Source organism: Garra rufa, chromosome 23 (assembly GCF_049309525.1).
Source record: "Garra rufa chromosome 23, GarRuf1.0, whole genome shotgun sequence".
NCBI lineage: Eukaryota > Metazoa > Chordata > Actinopteri > Cypriniformes > Cyprinidae > Garra > Garra rufa.
The window spans coordinates 9,072,700-9,090,076 of record NC_133383.1 but is presented as its reverse complement, the minus strand read 5'-3'; the positions used below and the strand labels follow the sequence as shown (position 1 = coordinate 9,090,076).

Sequence of the window (17,377 nt, the reverse complement as noted above, 5' to 3'; positions counted from 1 at the left end):
AGAATTCATGATGCTTGCGCCACAAAGCTTCGCTGTCTTCACAGTGTTCTGTGGCTTGAATTCAGTGTTTGGAGGTCACCTGAAAAACTGTCTGTGGCCCCTAAACCCAAAAAGAACAATCTTTCTTTCATCAGTCTACAAAATATTGTACCATTTCTCTTTAGGCCAGTCATTGTGTTCTTTGGCAAATTGTAACCTCTTCAGCACCTGTCGTTATTTTAACAATGGGACTTTGCAGAGGCTTCTTGCCGATAGCTTGGCTTCACACAGGCGTCTTCTAATTGTTAGAGTACTCACAGGTGAATTAAGACTTTGACTTTGATCACCCTGGAGCTGATCATTGCCTGAGTCCTTTCCATTTTGGCTATTCTTCGATCCATTCGAACGGTAGCTTTTAGTTTTCTTCCACGCCTTTCTGGTTTTGGCTGCCATTTTAAAGCATTTGATATCATTTTAGCTGAGCAGCCGATCATTTTTTTTGTGTGTTTTAATGTGTTGTCTTCTCATCAACATTTTAATCAAAGTAGGCTATTCTTCTGAATCATTTTCTCTATGATTTTCAGAGAGAAATGCACATTACAACATTTGCTGCCTTCATCCTTAAATAAGGGCAACTTGTTTGACACCAGTTTTTTCACAGAGTAATTTACCTCTCTATCTGAACTCCACACTGCTATCATTTTGAACATGCCCTTTTCAATTAATGATTTAGTTACACAGAATCAGCCGCATGCATATCATGACTGTTGGGTCTGTTCGTTTTCTGTTACTCTAGTACACCTACTAGTAAAGTTTTTGCCATGTAGAAATATAGTTTCTACCAAACACGGTGATTGATCTGGACAGTGATGTTGGACTGCTGTATAAACATATGATACAGGATAGTTATAGAAGTTCACAGAAGTGACTCAGTAAGCTGAGTAAAACTGTTTTAGCTTTAAGCATTATTGTATTGCATATTGAATATCGCTTTATTTAATGCGTTATTGCATATTGCATTTTTCTTCAATATCGCACAGCCCTAGTTGACATCATTGTAGTCCTTAGTTCACAACACTTAAGTGTCCCCTCAGTCAACACTTAAGAATCGGTCTTAGACTTTGCTGAAAGTTGCTTTTAGTTTCTTTATAAAAGTCGAATGCGATATTAAGCTCGATATGGCATAGCTTGTCAGAGATTTACGTCTCTGTTTATCAATTGCCGCTCCAGCGGAACCTGAGCGGAACGCACGTGATGGAGATTTACTACTAATCAAAGCACCGGCTTCATTGACTAAACGCGCCTCACAATATCGTTCGATATATTGCCCAGCCCTACCTAGATGTTGTGAATAATTGTAATTAACTTTACTGGTCAAGTTCACTGTTTGAAATAGGTGGCCTTTTTGTTGCCTGTAATATTAGCTTGACCCTCAGGTTGTGTTCGGATTCCTGTCACACCTTTTGATGTTCCTGTTCAAAAATGACCAGCCTCCAAACAATTGCTTATAAATCTGTCATTATGATATATTATCACCAAATATTGGATTCAATCTTTTTATCAAGTAGTTCTCTTTCATTTAGGACTGGTTTTGTATTTCTATTTACATCTGAATAATCATAGGCCTCATTTATCTCAGTGTAGCTTCCCCTTTTTTGTGTGTGAAAAAAAATAAATAAAAAAATGAATAATTTTCACAATATTAAACAAACACCAAAAATTTGCAGTATTTATCACTTTAATGTTTAATCAGGAAGTTTGCTTTTAAAGTGCCCCTATTATGCCTTTTCAAATATGATATTTCATGTAGTGTGTCATGTAGCTGTATGTGAACATAAACTATCTGCAAAGTTGTGACGCCGACAGTGCACTATAAATAAAGTTTTTGTCTATCAAAAAAAAGAGTCGGCTCACATTCGCCTAAACGAGTCGTCAGCAATTCGAATCTTTTTTCTGTAACGGCCACACGTCACGAGCTACACATTTGCGTAATGTCCGCCCACATTCAATTTCGCGAACAACTTGCCCGCCCACAAACAGCAGGCCTACCATTTTCACGTGGATTACATCATGTCAAGAAGACGCCCTGCGCTGTGACAGCCTGTGAGAGTGAATTTGTTTTATATGCCCTTCCAAAAGATGAAACTATCAGTGGTTAACATTAATTTTTTCAACACCTCAGCAGTCCAATGCCAATCTTGTGTTGTGTTCGCGTCATTTTACTGATGACTGCTTTTCTAATCTTGGGGAGTAACGTTACAACGCGAGATTCACCAAACACTTGGTTTTAAAAAATGGATCAGTGCCCAGTTTATTTGGACCGGCTTGCTCCTCTGAACTTCTACCTGTAAGTATGATTAATAATTGTATTTTCTAGCGATCGTTCAAAATACGTCTTTGTGTACGTTATGGTGTGTAACAACCCCGCACATGTCTTGGTAACCGGCTAACTTGCGTTTCTGTAGTACTGTTGTTCAGCTGTGAGTGCAATGTAGTCTAAAAAGTCTTGTGATTGATGCAGCTTGACTGTCTGTCTGCCTTATTAGTTTAAGTAATGATGATGATAAACGATGGCTTAACGCAGTGTTATGGATTGTACAGTGTTGAAGTTCACAACGTAGAGGTGTGCCCGGTTCGCTTACAAAAGCAAATTGCAAACACTGTCCACAGTTAACATATGACACCCACTGAGAAACGTCCTGCTCCGGTCGTGCTTGCAAAACAGTTTCTTGTCGATGTGACACTTCAACCGTTTCATCGTCAGACTCCGGCTCGAATTGATAGGGTAAAATCGAGGCTATCTTTTCTATGCATTAACAGGTCTCCGCAGCTGTCATTCAGTTATGCCAATGGGCGTTTCGTTTTGCGCTGTAGCGGTAGACCAATCCAAAAGGACTGCACCATCTGACCAATCACAGCGGTGAGGGCTCACTGAAAGGAGGGGTTTAGAGAGACTGATTCTTCGAACTGCTTCAAACGAGTCGTTTACGAATCATTTAGAAACGGGGTAAAAATAAATCTAATTTTGGAGAAAACTAAAGTGTTTTTTGAACTTGCATACATGTAAACCTGTTTTAAGAGACTAATACAACAATATTAACTACCTTTAAAATGGCATAATAGGGGCACTTTAAATCCTTTTATTTTGTACAATATTGCATGAAGAAAAAAGACTGGACACTACAAAAATTGCTTATAAATCTCTTATGCTATATGTGACCCTGGACCACAAAACCAGTTTTAAGTCGCTGGGATATATTTGTAGCAATAGCCAAAAATACATTGTATGGGTCAAAATGATTGATTTTTCTTTTATGCCAATGTTCCATGAAGATTTTTTGCTGAATTCCTACTATAAATATATCAAAATGTAATTTTTGATTAGTAATATGCATTAAGAACTTAATTTGGAGAACTTTAAAGGTGATTTTCTCAGTATTTTGATTTTTTTGCACCCTCAGATTCCAGATTTTCAAATAGATGTATCTTGGCCAAATATTGTCCTATCCTAACAAACCATATATCAATAGAAAGCTTATTTATTGAACTTTCATATGCATACATCTCAGTTTTGTAAAATTTAACCTTATGACTGGTTTTGTGGTCCAGGGTCACACATTATCACCAAATATTGGATTAAATTTATCAACTTTTGTTTCATTTAGAGCTAATTTTGTGTTTCTATTTGCATCTAATTAATCATAGACCTTGTTTATTTGAAAGTACCTACCTAATATTTTGAGTAAAAAAAAAAAAGAATTTTCACAATATAAGAAAAAAATTAATGTAGTTTAATCAGGAGGTTTACTTTTAAATGCTTTAATTTTGTACAAAATTGCACAAAGTCACACTTGTCAAAAATGTACAAAAAGAATGAATCCATTATTTGGTGATAATATAGCATAATGAAAGAATTATAAGCAATTGTTTGTAGTGTCCGGTCATTTTTGACCAGGTACGCCACACGTGTGACTTTTTGCAATTTTGTACAAAATAAAAGGATTTAAGAGAAATCTTCCTGATTAAATGTTAAAGCGCACTAGTGTGATAAACAGTGCTAATTTTCTTTTTTTTTTTTCATTGTCATATTGTGAAAATTATTCAAATGCTTTCTCAAGCCAACTTAATAACATAAGACACACCAATTTGCAATATCAAGCAGCAAGACAAGTTGTTTTTTACAGCTAAAAATAGATGGATGCGGATGAGACCCTGAAGCCTGACCCATAAAATGTACAAATTTTATTGAAAAAATTAGGTGGATAGTTTTAATGATTCTTGTTATATTACATTATCTTAAAGTACAATAGTTTATAGTTGAGTGGTCCACTTCAGAGCGCCAGGCTGAAATAATGACTGTTCTGTCGGTGAGCAGGAGGGAATGACCTCACTGGCCAGATTAGCAACCCTAGTAACCCTGAAAGAGACCAAAACAAGGCCTCTTTGTGTAAGTGAGCAGTGCCCCCAGTGTCAGTAACAGGACGTGAAGGGTATGAGCACTACAACAACACGCTTTTGTGAGTGTGAGCCAGTCAAAACAGACAAAACACACTGATAACAATGTGATTTTTATTTCAACACTTTATCATTTGTAAAAGAACACTCTGCACTTGAGACAAACTATTGCTAGCTTTGCTATTGTATGTACATCAAATAGTTTGTCTCCTGAGGTAAGTTTGTATTTTTCACAGAATAACTTTATTGGTTTATCAAGTTTGGTGTATAGGTGTACATACTTTAAGGTCATGAACTCCTCTTAATCCAGCTTGATCTTTCTGCTGTAACGTATCAGTGGCCTTTGTGTATGTCTGGGGAAAGGCTTTGGGTGGTCAAGCTTGGTATGAATGAGGGGATACCCACAAAGGATAATCGCTCATCCGATAGCAGTTTGATTGAAAAATCTCAATGGGGCTGTTGTAGATCAAACATGCAACTACAATTCTACATACAAGTAATACAATCGTTCTTGGAGAATTACAATGAATTATTTAATTTAAGACCCATTCACAGCAAGGATGATTACTAGAAAAATTCAGTCCATTAAAACTAAAATGATAATGGCATAGAGAAATGATGTCATTGGAATGACCCCAGAACGATTTATTTTTCAGCTGATGAACAATAAATACAATGACATCCAATCAGAATTCACCTCATTTTAAACTTTATCGAATACAAAAAAAGCTAATTGTGACTTTATTTTATCTAACAATTGAGACTTATTTTTCTCAGAGTTGCGTAATACAAACTCACAATTCTGACTCTTTTTTTTTTTTTTTCTTATCAGAATCGCAATTGCGAGTTAAGTCAGAAGTGTGACAAACTCGCAACTGAGAGAACATAGTAATTTTTTCCCTTCAGAATTGGACTTTATAACTTCCAATTGCGAGTTTGTATCATGCAATTAGGAGAAAAAAGTCAGAATTTTAAGATACAAACTTGCAATCGCAAGAAAAAAAGTTTGAATTGTGAGTCTTTATCTTTCAATTTGGACTTTATTTCTCGCAAATTGTGACTATCGCAATTCTAGAAAAAAGTCAGAACAATTACTATATCTCACAATTCTGGCATAAGAACTCGCAGTCGCGAGTTTGTATCACAGTTATGACAAAAAGGTCATAATTGCACAATAAAAACTTGCAATTGTGAGGAAAAAAGTCAGAATTGTGAGATTAAAAAGTCAGAATTGCGAGATATAATCAAGTAGTTGCAAATAAAAAAAGTTGGAATTCCACTTTTATCACAATTCTTACTTTTTTTTTTTTTGCAAATTGTGACCATCGCAATTCTAAGAAAAATCTGGCAATTCTGACTTTATAACTCGCAATTGCGAGCATCATGCAAATATGAGAGTAAAATTGTGAGAAAAAGAAAGAATTGACAGATATTTATCTTGTAATTCTGACATTTTTTTTCTCACAAATTGACTTTATCGCAATAAGAGTTGCGAGTTTTTATCTTGTAATGCTGACTTTATAACGCAATTCTAAAATAAGGCAGAATTGTGACTATATCTCGCAATTCTGACTTTATTACTCACGATTGCGAGTTTGTATCGTGCAATTATTAGAAAAAAGTCAGAATTGTGAAAAATAGACTTGCAATTGCAAAAATTGGAATTGCAATATTTTTTATTTTTTTGGTCCAGCAATTCTGACTTTATTTCTCACTTTAAACAGCCAGAGCATTTAAAGGGGCAGACTACATAACTCTTGGTTGTGAGTGGGTCTTTAGACTTTCTTGTGATGCTTTCTGAGTAGTTTTTGACACAGTGTTTGAAGTGGATGTTTATTAATGTTGTTGTGCAAAATGCTAAATGTTAAAAAAAGACAATAAATAGAAGAATATTAAAAAGATTTGAAATGGCAAGAGGGAAAACTCCATTGGTGAGCAGCTTAGCATCTTTGGACGCGTACACGGGCCGGCCGTAGGCTGGATGGATGTGTCTGTAGTTGTTCTGCAGGGGAACCTGTATATCGGCTTCTTCCTCAGTGGAATATATCCCATATACAAACAGCTCTAACTGTCAAAAAAACAAAAGTTATTACATTTATTTAACATATTTGGCAAGATTCCCTTTAAACTTCTGTTTTGCCATAATCATATAGTGCCCTCTTGCAGCATCACTGAAATTGTGTTGCATTATGAAATGTAGAGTATATATATATAGAGTATATATATATATATATATAGAGTATATTTTGGACGTCTTACCTGAGCCCATGAGATATAGATGGGTACTTCATACACGGTCCACAAAACCACCTGTGAACAAGGCGGTGTTGTGAGGCTGCCGTGATAACGGTAATACTGAGTTAGGTTGTTCTGAGGTAACAGATTCATCAAAGGAAATGGTCTTATCGATTTTGTTTGTCCTACAAGAAAATTAAAAACATTTAGATTTATTTATATATAAACTTCTGCACATTCTGTTTTTTTTAATGGAAACCTGTTTCAACCACAAAAAAATATGTAAAAATATATATAAATGTATATGGTTCTCAAATCTTATTGGTTGAGAACCGTGAGATATTGTAATGGTATTGCTACAGGAACACCCTTTCACAAGAGATTTGGCTGGGTGGGGATGTGCCAAATCCTGCTGGAAAATGAAATCAGCATCTTTAAAAAGCTGGTCAGCAGAAGGAAGCATGAAGTGCTCTAAAATTTCTTGGTAAACGTGTTCAGTGACTTTGGTTTTCAAAAAGTACAGTGGACCAACACCAACAGATGATATTGCACCTCAAATCATCAAAGGACTGTTGAAACTTAACACTGGACTTCAAGCAACTTGGGCTATGAGCTTCTCCAAACTTTTGACTGGCTGTGTCAAAAGTACAAACTACACACACACACACACACACACACACACACACTTGTATGTATTGTATTGTATTTATGTATTTGTATTTATTTTGCTTTGTATGTATTTTGTATTATGTTGTTTTTATTTTTATTTTGTTTTGTATTTGTTTATTTGTATTAGCATTTTGTATTTGCAGTTGTTTTTGTTTATATGTATTGTATTTATTTGTATTTGTATTTGCTTTTGTTTGTTTGTATTATTTGTGTTTGTCTGTACATACATTTGTATTTGTTTGTATGGTATTTATTTTGTATGTATTTATGTATTTGTATTTATTTGAACTTGTATTTGTATTTTGTATTTGTTTGTATTTTGTATTTTTGGACCAACACCAGCAGATGACTTTGCACCGCAAATCATCACAGACTGTGGAAACTTAACACTGGACTTCAAGCAACTTGGGCTGTGAGCTTCTCCAACCTTTTGACTGTGTGTGTACATGCATAATACACACACACACACACACACACACACACACACACACACACACACACACACACACTTGTATGTGTCTGTATTTGTATTTATTTGAATTGTTTTTGTATGTATTTTGTTTTTATTTCTATTTGTTTTGTATTTATTTGCATTTGTATTTGTTTATATGTATTGTATTTGTATTTATTTTGTATTTATTTGTATTTATTTTGTATGTATTTGTATTTATATTTATTTGTTTGTATTTTGTATTTGTTTGTATTTACAAAAACACAGTGGACCAACACCAGCAGATGACATTGCACCCCAAATCATCACAGACTGTGGAAACTTAACACTGGACTTCAAGCAACTTGGGCTATTAGCTTCTCCAAAGTTCTGAGTGTGTACACGTATATTTGTATGTATTGTATTGTATTGTATTGTATTTATTTCTATTTGTATGTATTGTATTTGCATTTATTTTGTATTTGTGTATTTGTTTATGTATTCTAGTTGTATTTATTTGTATGTGTTGTTTTGTATTTATTTGTAATTGTATTTATTTTGTATTTGCATTTATTTTGTATTTGTGTATTTATGTATTTTATTTGTGTTTATATTTTGTATTTGTATTTTGCATGTTTTGTATTCATTTTGTATGTTTTGTATTTATTTTGTAGGTTTTGTATTTTGCATGTGTATTTGTTTTGTATTTATTTGTATATTGCATGTTTTGTATTTTGTATGTTTTGTATTTTGCACGTTTTGCATTTTGTTTATTTGTATGTTTTGTATTTTGTATGTTTTGTAATTTGCTTTTGTATTTTGCATTTGTATTTGTTTTGTATTTGGTATTTATTTGTATTTTGTGTTTTGCATTTGTATGTTTTGTATTTGTGTATGTATTGTATTTTTTTGTATGTTTTGTATTTTGTATTTATGTGTATGTTTTGTATTTTGTATGTTGTGTATTTATTTGCTTATGTATTGTATTTGTATTTATATGCTTTGTATGTATTATATTTGTATTGTATGGTATTTATTTTGTATGTATTTATGTATTTGTATTTGAGTTTGTATTTATTTGTATTTTGCTTTTGTATTGTATGTTTTGTATTTTGCTTGTTTTTATTTTGCATTTGTGTTTTGTATGTTTTGTATGTTCTGTATTCATTTATTTGTATGTTTTGCATTTTGTAATTTGTATTTTGAATGTTTTGTATTCATTTGTATTTTGTATGTTTTTATTTTGCATTTGTGTTTTGTATTTTGCTTTTGTATTATTTATTTTGTATGTTTTGTATTTGTATGTTGTGTATTTTGCATTCATTTGTATGTTTTGCATTTGTATTGTATTTGCTTTTGTTATTTATTTGTTTTGTAATTTGTATTTTGCTTTTATATTTTGAATGTTTTGTATTCAGTTGTATTTTGCTTTTGTATTTGTATGTATTGTATTTGTGTATGTTTTGTATTTTGATTTTGTATTATGTTTTTTATTTTGTATGTTGTATTTCGCTTTTTTATTTATTTGTATGTTTTTATTTTGCATTTATTTGTATGTTTTGCATTTGTATTTTGCTTTTGTATTTTATTTGTGCTTTGTATTTGTATTGTATTTTGCTTTTGTATTTGTATGTTTTGCATTTATTTGTTGTATTTTGATTTTGTATGTTTTGTATTTTGCTTTTGTATTTTATTTATTTGTATGTTTTGTATTTGTATTTTGTTTTGTCTTGCTTTTATGTTTTGATTGTTTTGTATTGTATGTTTTGTATTCAGTTGTATTTTGCTTTTGTATTTGTATGTTTGTATTTTGTGTTTTGCTTTTGTATGTTTTGCATTTATTTGTTGTATTTTGATTTAGTATGTTTTGTAGTTGTATTTTGCTTTTGTATTATTTATTTGTATGTTTTGTTATTTGTATTTTGTATTTTTTGTATTCGGTTGTATTTTGCTTTTGTATTTATTTGTATGTTTTGCATTTATTTGTGTTTTTATTTTGCATTTGTGTTTTGTATTTTGCTTTTGTATTTTATTTGTTTGTTTTGTCTTTTGCTTTTGTATTGTTTTGTCTTTTGCTTTTGTATGTTTTGCTTTAGTATTTGCTTTTGTATTTATTTGTATGTTCTGTATTCATTTATTTGTATGTTTTGCATTTTGCTTTTGTATTTTTGAATGTTTTGTATTCATTTGTATTTTGAATATTTTGTATGTTTTTATTTTGCATTTGTGTTTTGTATTTTGCTTTTGTATTTTATTTATTTGTATGTTGTTAGTATTTTGTATGTTTTGTATTTGTATGTTGTGTATTTTGCATTCATTTGTATGTTTTGCATTTGTATTTTGCTTTTGTATTTTATTTGTGTTTTGTATTTATATTGTATTGCAAGTTGTATTTTGCTTTTGTTTTGTATTCAGTTGTATTTTGCTTTTGTATTTGTATGTTTTGCATTTATTTGTTGTATTTTGATTTTGTATGTTTTGTATTTTGCTTTTGTATGTTTTGTATTTGTATTTTGTTTTGTCTTGCTTTTATGTTTTGATTGTTTTGTATTGTATGTTTTGTATTCAGTAGTATTTTGCTTTTGTATTTTTTGTATGTTTGTATTTTGTGTTTTGCTTTTGTATGTATTTGTATGTTTTGCATTTATTTGTTGTATTTTGATTCAGTATGTTTTGTAGTTGTATTTTGCATTTTGCTTTTGTATTTATTTGTATGTTTTGTTATTTGTGTTTTGTATTTTGCTTTTGTATTTATTTGTATTTTGCTTTTGTATTTATTTGTATGTTTTGCATTTGTGTTTTGTATTTTGCTTTTGTATTTTATTTATTTGTATGTTTTGTCTTTTGCTTTTGTATGTTTTGCTTTTTGTATGTTTTGTATTTGTATTGTATTTTGCTTTTATATTTTGAATGTTTTGTATTTGTATGTTTTGTATTTATTTGTATGTTTTGCATTTATTTGTTGTATTTTGATTTTGTATGTATTTGTTTGTATTAGTTGTATTGCTTTTGTATTTTGCTTTTGTATTTTGAATGTTTTGTATTTGTATGTTTTGTATTTATTTGTATGTTTTGCATTTATTTGTTGTATTTTGATTTTGTATGTATTTGTTTGTATTAGTTGTATTGCTTTTGTATTTTGCTTTTGTATTTTGCTTTTGTATGTTTTGTTATTTGTATGTGTTGTGTTTGTATTTTGTTTTGTCTTTTGCTTTTGTATGTTTTGCTTTTTGTATGTTTTGTATTTGTATTGTATTTTGCTTTTATATTTTGAATGTTTTGTATTTGTATGTTTGTATTTTGTGTTTTGCATTTGTATGTTTTGTATTTGTATGTTTTGCATTTATTTGTTGTATTTTGATTTTGTATGTTTTGTATTTTGCTTTTGTATGTATTTGTATTTATTAGTTGTATTGATTTTGTATGTTTTGTATTTTGCTTTTGTATGTATTTGAATGTTTTTATTTTGCATTTGTATTTTGCTTTTGTATTATTTATTTGTATTTTTGTATTTGTATTTTGTTGTCTTTTGCTTTTGTATGTTTTGCTTTTTGTATGTCTTGTATTTGTATTGTATTTTGCAATTTGTGTTTTGTATTTTTTGTATGTTTTGTATTCAGTTGTATTTTGCTTTTGTATTTATTTGTATGTTTGTGTTTTGCATTTATTTGTTGTATTTTGATTTTGTATTGTATGTTTTGTATTTTGTGTTTTGCATTTTGTATTTGTATGTTTGTATTTAGCTTTTGTATTTATTTGTATTTGTATTTGTATTATTTTGCATTTGTATTTTGTATTTTGCTTTGGTATTTTATTTGTATGTTTTGCATTTTGTTTGTGTATTTTGCATTTGTTTTGTATTTGAATTTTGTTGTCTTTTGTATTTGTATGTTTTGTATTTTGCTGTTGTATTTGTATGTTGTGTATTTTGCATCTGTGTTTTGTATTTGTATTTTGTTTTGTCTTGCTTTTGTATGTGCTTTTGTATGTATTTGTATGTTGTGTATTTTGCATTTTATGTTTTGTCTTTTGCTTTTGTATTTATTTGTTTGTATTTATTAGTTGTATTGCTTTTGTATTTTGTTTTGTATTTTGCATTTATTTGCTGTATTTTGATTGTTTTTATTTTGCATTTGTATTTTGTTTTGTATTTTGCATTTATTTGTATGTATTAGTTGTATTTTGATTTTGTATGTTTTTATTTTGCATTTGTATTTTATTTTTGTGTTTTGTATTTTGTATTGTCTTTTGCTTTTGTATGTTTTGCTTTTTGTATGTTTTGCTTTTTGTATGTCTTGTATTTGTATTGTATTTTGCAATTTGTGTTTTGTATTTTTTGTACGTTTTGTATTCAGTTGTATTTTGCTTTTGTATTTGTATGTTTGTGTTTTGCATTATTTGTATGTTTTGCATTTATTTGTTGTATTTTGCTTTTGTATTTATTTGTTAGTATTAGTTGTATTTTGCTTTTGTATTGTATGTTTGTATTTAGCTTTTGTATTTTTTTTGTATGTTTTGCATTTATTTGTATTTTGTATGTTTTTTGCATTTGTGTTTTGTATTTTGCTTTGGTATTTTATTTGTATGTTGTGTATTTTGCATTTTGCTTTGGTATTTTATTTATTGGTATGTTTTGTATTTTGTGTATTTTGCATTTGTGTTGTATTTGAATTGTTGTCTTTTGTATTTGTATGTTTTGTATTTTGCAGTTATATTTGTATGTTGTGTATTTTGCATCTGATTTGTATTTTATGTTTTGTCTTTTGCATGTTGTGTATTTTGCATCTGTTTTGTATTTTGTTTTGTCTTGCTTTTGTATTTATTTGTATGTATTTGTGTATTTTGCATTTTGTTTTGTCTCTTGCTTTTGTATTTATTTGTATGTTTTGCATTTGTTTTGTATTTGAATTTTGTCTTTTGCTTTTGTATTTGTATGTTGTGTATTTTGCATCTGTGTTTTGTATGTTTTGTATTTATTTGTATGTTTTGCATTTTGTTTGTATTTTGTATTTGAATTGTTGTCTTTTGCTTTTGTATGTTGTGTATTTTGCATGTTTTGTATTTGAATTTTGTTGTCTTTTGCTTTTGTATGTTTTGTCTTTTGTATTTATTTGTGTGTTGCATTTGTATTGTATTTTGCATTTGTTTTGTCTTTTGCATTTATTTGTTTCGTAATTTGTATTTTGCTGTATTTTTTGTATGTTTTGTCTTTTGCTTTTATATTTTGAATTCTGCTGTATGTTGTTCATTTGTATTTTGTTTTTATTTGTATTGTATGTTTGTTTGTATGTGCGTGTGTGTTTGTATGCGTGTATTTGTAATCAAAGTTTACTGTCTCAGCTAACCTTTGTTGGCGACAGAAGGAAGTGCGTTTGAGATGGACTGGAAGTTCTCATTGTGCAAATATGTCACCTGCGGAAGAGTAATAATAATAAAATACAAACTGTGAAAGAAATACTGATGAAATTTGTCAAATAAAACTTTCTCTCACATCAACAAAGACTCCAAGCACAGCAAGGCCAGTTGGGTCTTCAAGTGCAGAAGTCAAATTTGGATGTGTGGACTTGATGTTGACGATGTGCATCTGCACACAAACAATATGAACAAACACTGCAAAAGAAAAAAAAAAAGCAGTTTTGAGGAAAAAAAGGTGAAGCCCCAAACCTCCATAGGAAATCTCAGGTGTTCCAGAGTGTGTTCAGATCCGTTTGAAGATGCACTTCCCCAATGGAAATGCAGTTGGATGGTGCGATAAGTCCCAGGAAGCCCTCCACCACTCACCTGCATACCATTACCCACCTCCAGCACAACTACACACACAGACAAGCATCAGACATGCTTCACCTCAAATACATCTAGTATAAAATTGTTCAAAACATCTTTTTAAAAGTCAATAGCCACTTACGAGAGTGACCCTGGTTTGTCAGCCACCATTGACCTTTATGTGTCAAATTAAAACCTTCTAGATCCAGAGAGTCTAAAGATTGGTTCTTCATCAGCTGATGGTCCAGGTTAATGGGAGAGTGATGGCTCTCCAGAAGAGGATGGCAGGAGGGATAGTTGTCTCCCCATGCATATGGATCTACCAAGAACAATTTAGTCTTGTTTACGTCATGACAAAATAAGCATCTTTTGTCCTTCTGAATTTCAAGCTATGGAACAAAAACTCACCACAGTGCTTTTCATCATAACAGAAGTCTGAGAAAGAACAACATTCATGAAATCAATTTTAGTTTAGTCAAAGGCATTAAACTAAAATTGAAATATAACGTTGGAATCTCAAAGTTTTGCCTGAAGTAACCAAAAGGAAATTTATCAATGAATCATTCGTCACTCACCATCATCACTGTGTGCCAATGAAACCACGGACAACATCAGCATCAGAAGAAACATCATGCCCACAAAATCAATAAATGTTCCCACCGGTCTTGCACCCAAAAAATACAAACCGCAAAGCAAACGGGGGTTTATATAGTAATCTCCTTGAACAGAGGTAGGATGTCAGTTTTTTTCTGTGACTGGGGTCATTTGAGCGTGTCGCTGCCACTGCGCTCGTCCACAGTCTGACACAAAAAACACTTGTTTAACGAGGAAACAGAGAACGAACGAACACTGATTATATGCAATGAACAAAGCAGGGACATTTTGTGTTACATGCAAAATAAAGCAAATGGAACATTTTATAAAGGTACAATCAAATGTGAGAAATTATTATTAAAAAAAATATATATAGAAAGTACAGACCAAAAGTTTGGATACACCTTATTGAAATGAATGAGAAGATGTGTTCAAACTTTTGGTCTGTACTGTATATGTTTCTGTTTATTAAAGTTTTTATTCTACATTTGTGCCGTTTTCAGTGGGATAGTGATTTTTAAAAAATATATATATATAAATTAATAAATATTTTTAAATGGGGTTTTATACAAAAACTGCTTTTTTATTTAAAATTCACTTCATAAAAGACCCACATTTCTAACTTTAATTCATGGGGATACCATGGATAATTTCACAAGGTTTAGTGTAAGATTTTTGCCCATCTTTTGGAAAATCCAGTTTTAAAAGTAAAAAAAACAACAACTACAAATAACTTTTACCAGTAGGTGGCTGCAGAGCTCCACTATTTGCTATTTGACCACCTGAAAGATATTTTTTCAGTTGAATTCTTATCTACAGTACAGACCAAACGTTTGGACACACCTGAATGAGAAGGTGTGTCCAAACTTTTGGTCTTGGTCTGTACTGTACATATTATAAAACATCAGCATATTAGAATGATTTCTGAAGGATTATGTGACTGAAGTGATGCTAAAAATTTAGATTTGAAATCACAGGAATAAATTACATTTTAAAATATATTCAAATGGAAAACAGTTAATTTTAATAGTAAAAATACTTCAAAATTGACAAAAAAAAACTATAGTATACTATACTATACTAATATATAGTATACTATATATTGAACTATAGTATACATAAATTATTTTGTTTTCAGATCCCACTTGGTTAAATTTTTTTTTATATTTAATGCAATGACATTTTAAAGTGTCTAAATACATTTGGGGGCCACTGTATATAACAGTTGTGATGATATATTGTTTCATAAGAACTGTGAAACAGTAAATCCTTTATTTAGCAATCTCACAACTATGTCACCGATGTCTAATCTCTCAGGGAGCGAGAATTCCCAGGAGGCTTGAGGAATGGCTTTTACATCAGAGAACTGAGTGCTTCCTTACATTGGGGATATCCCCCGTTGGTTCACATGATATTTAAGAGCGATAGATTTCCACGACAGACAGGGAAATCTCTGAGAAGGCATTAAAAGGTTCAGAAGTCATTCTAGATTCTAGTCATCAGATTTAAAAGAATCAAATAACACATTATGAGATCTTAACCCCACTGTCGGCATCTGTAACGTATGGAAGTCCACTGAATAAAAAAAGTAATTGCGACTATTTATATTACCATTATTTTTTCCCTTAAAATTGTGATATAAACTCGCAACTAGGGCTGGGCCAATAAACGATATCATATCGAATCGCGATAGAATTTATGTTAATAACGATGATAAACTCTAGACATTTTTTGCTCGATATGGATTAATCTAAGAGCCAATCACACAGCAGAAATATGCGACAACAGCCAATCAGCGTGCAGCGTGCGTGTGCACGTCAAAGTACAAAGTTCAGTTCCTACCGCACTTTGCGAAGCAAACTTAACACCAGGACGACAAAAAAAAAAGATTGGAAGCAGCGACGAAAGTGAAACTAACCTCGAGTTATTATCCAAAGATGTCGAAATTGTCGACAAAAAGGTAGCACGAATTCCATTAAGTGGTTTGGCTATCTAAAAAGTGACTCTCAGCTCAGCTGAGAGTTTGGCGCGATTGTTAAAACTGAAACCGAAAGCAAAAAACGCACGCGCATTCAAAAGCAATTTTAATCCCCCTTGTTTAGAGAGTGACTCCACAATGCACGCAAATTAGGCTACATGACATATCTAGGCTGTTATTAGTATGTAGGCTATGATAGGTTGTGTATGTCTATAGCTCTGTATCATGCTTGAAATATTCGGTCTCTATTTGCACTCTATTTGAATATTTAGAGAGTAGCCTACTTTGATTATGGCTGAATTATCTGCACTTAATACGATTAAGAAAGAACTGTGTCGTAATCTTTTGTTATTTATACTGTAGAGTGTTTCAAAATGCAGTGGTTGCCTCTAATTTAAATAGCTCAACCTATAATAGAGAAAATAAACAATTGTGTTAAAAATAATAAATAAATAAATAAATAATTGTTACAAATTATGTTTTTACAATCATTTTATGTTTACATTTTGTACATTTACTCTCATTTACCATACTCTGTCACAACTTTTATTTTTTTAATTTATTTTAGTAAGGTGTTTTAAGTTTTAAGGCCAAATCTGTAATTAGTTTTTTAATAAACTATACTTTAAAATGTAATTCAATGAACCCTTTAATTTTTGTGGCTTTAGTCATTGTTGGGATACTATTTTAAAGCTGGCAACATCAACAGCTTATATCGAAATATATATCGTTATCGTTCAATATGGGGAAAAAATTATCGAGATTACATTTTTGCCATATCGCCCAGCCCTACTCGCAACTGTGAGTTACAAAGTCATAATTGTGAGTTATGAACTCGCAATTCTGACTTTTTTCTCAGAACTGCATAATAAAACTCACAACTGTGAGAAATAGTCAGATTTGTGAGATGAACACAATTGCGAGTTATGTCAGAATTGCAAAAGATAAACTGAATTGTGAGAAAAAGAATAGTGAGACAATAATTCTGACTTCAATTCTCATAATTGCGCGATAAAAACTTGCTACTCTGAAAAAAACCACGCAATTCTGACTTTAGTTCTCAGAATTGCGAAATACAAACTCACAATTGCGAGAAGGTCAGAATTGCAAGATAAAATCGATTACGAGTTACAGAGTCAGAATTGCGATATATAAACTCATAATTCCAATTTTTTTTTTCAGAATTGCATGATATAAACTTAGAAAGTCAGAATTGTGAGATTATATCAATCAATTCTGACTTTATATTATGCAGTTCCAAGAAATAAAGTCCA

The 17,377-nt window shown here is 31.0% G+C and overlaps 1 protein-coding gene across 1 annotated transcript; it reads right to left on the bottom strand.

Moving 5' to 3' along the window:
• Positions 1–4,589: 4,589 nt before the first annotated feature.
• car15 (carbonic anhydrase 15) lies at positions 4,590–14,295 on the bottom strand. The gene is made up of 8 exons (XM_073830072.1): positions 14,107–14,295; positions 13,940–13,966; positions 13,674–13,850; positions 13,433–13,578; positions 13,260–13,352; positions 13,114–13,180; positions 6,694–6,854; positions 4,590–6,502 (listed from the first exon to the last, which is right to left on the bottom strand). Exons 1-8 carry the CDS (start codon positions 14,162–14,164, stop codon positions 6,299–6,301), a joined length of 933 nt encoding a protein of 310 aa, XP_073686173.1. The 5' UTR covers positions 14,165–14,295; the 3' UTR covers positions 4,590–6,298.
• Positions 14,296–17,377: the final 3,082 nt, after the last annotated feature.

Excerpts from the sequence above, each read along its gene's own strand:
- car15 (XM_073830072.1), bottom strand. The coding sequence starts at position 14,164 with ATGATGTTTCTTCTGATGCTGATGTTGTCCGTGGTTTCATTGGCACAC. Across the intron at positions 13,967-14,106 it reads ATTGGCACACAGTGATGATG|ACTTCTGTTATGATGAAAAG; the intron begins GTGAGTGACGAA and ends GTTCTTTCTCAG. Across the intron at positions 13,579-13,673 it reads GACAAACCAGGGTCACTCTC|TTGTGCTGGAGGTGGGTAAT; the intron begins GTAAGTGGCTAT and ends CTGTGTGTGTAG.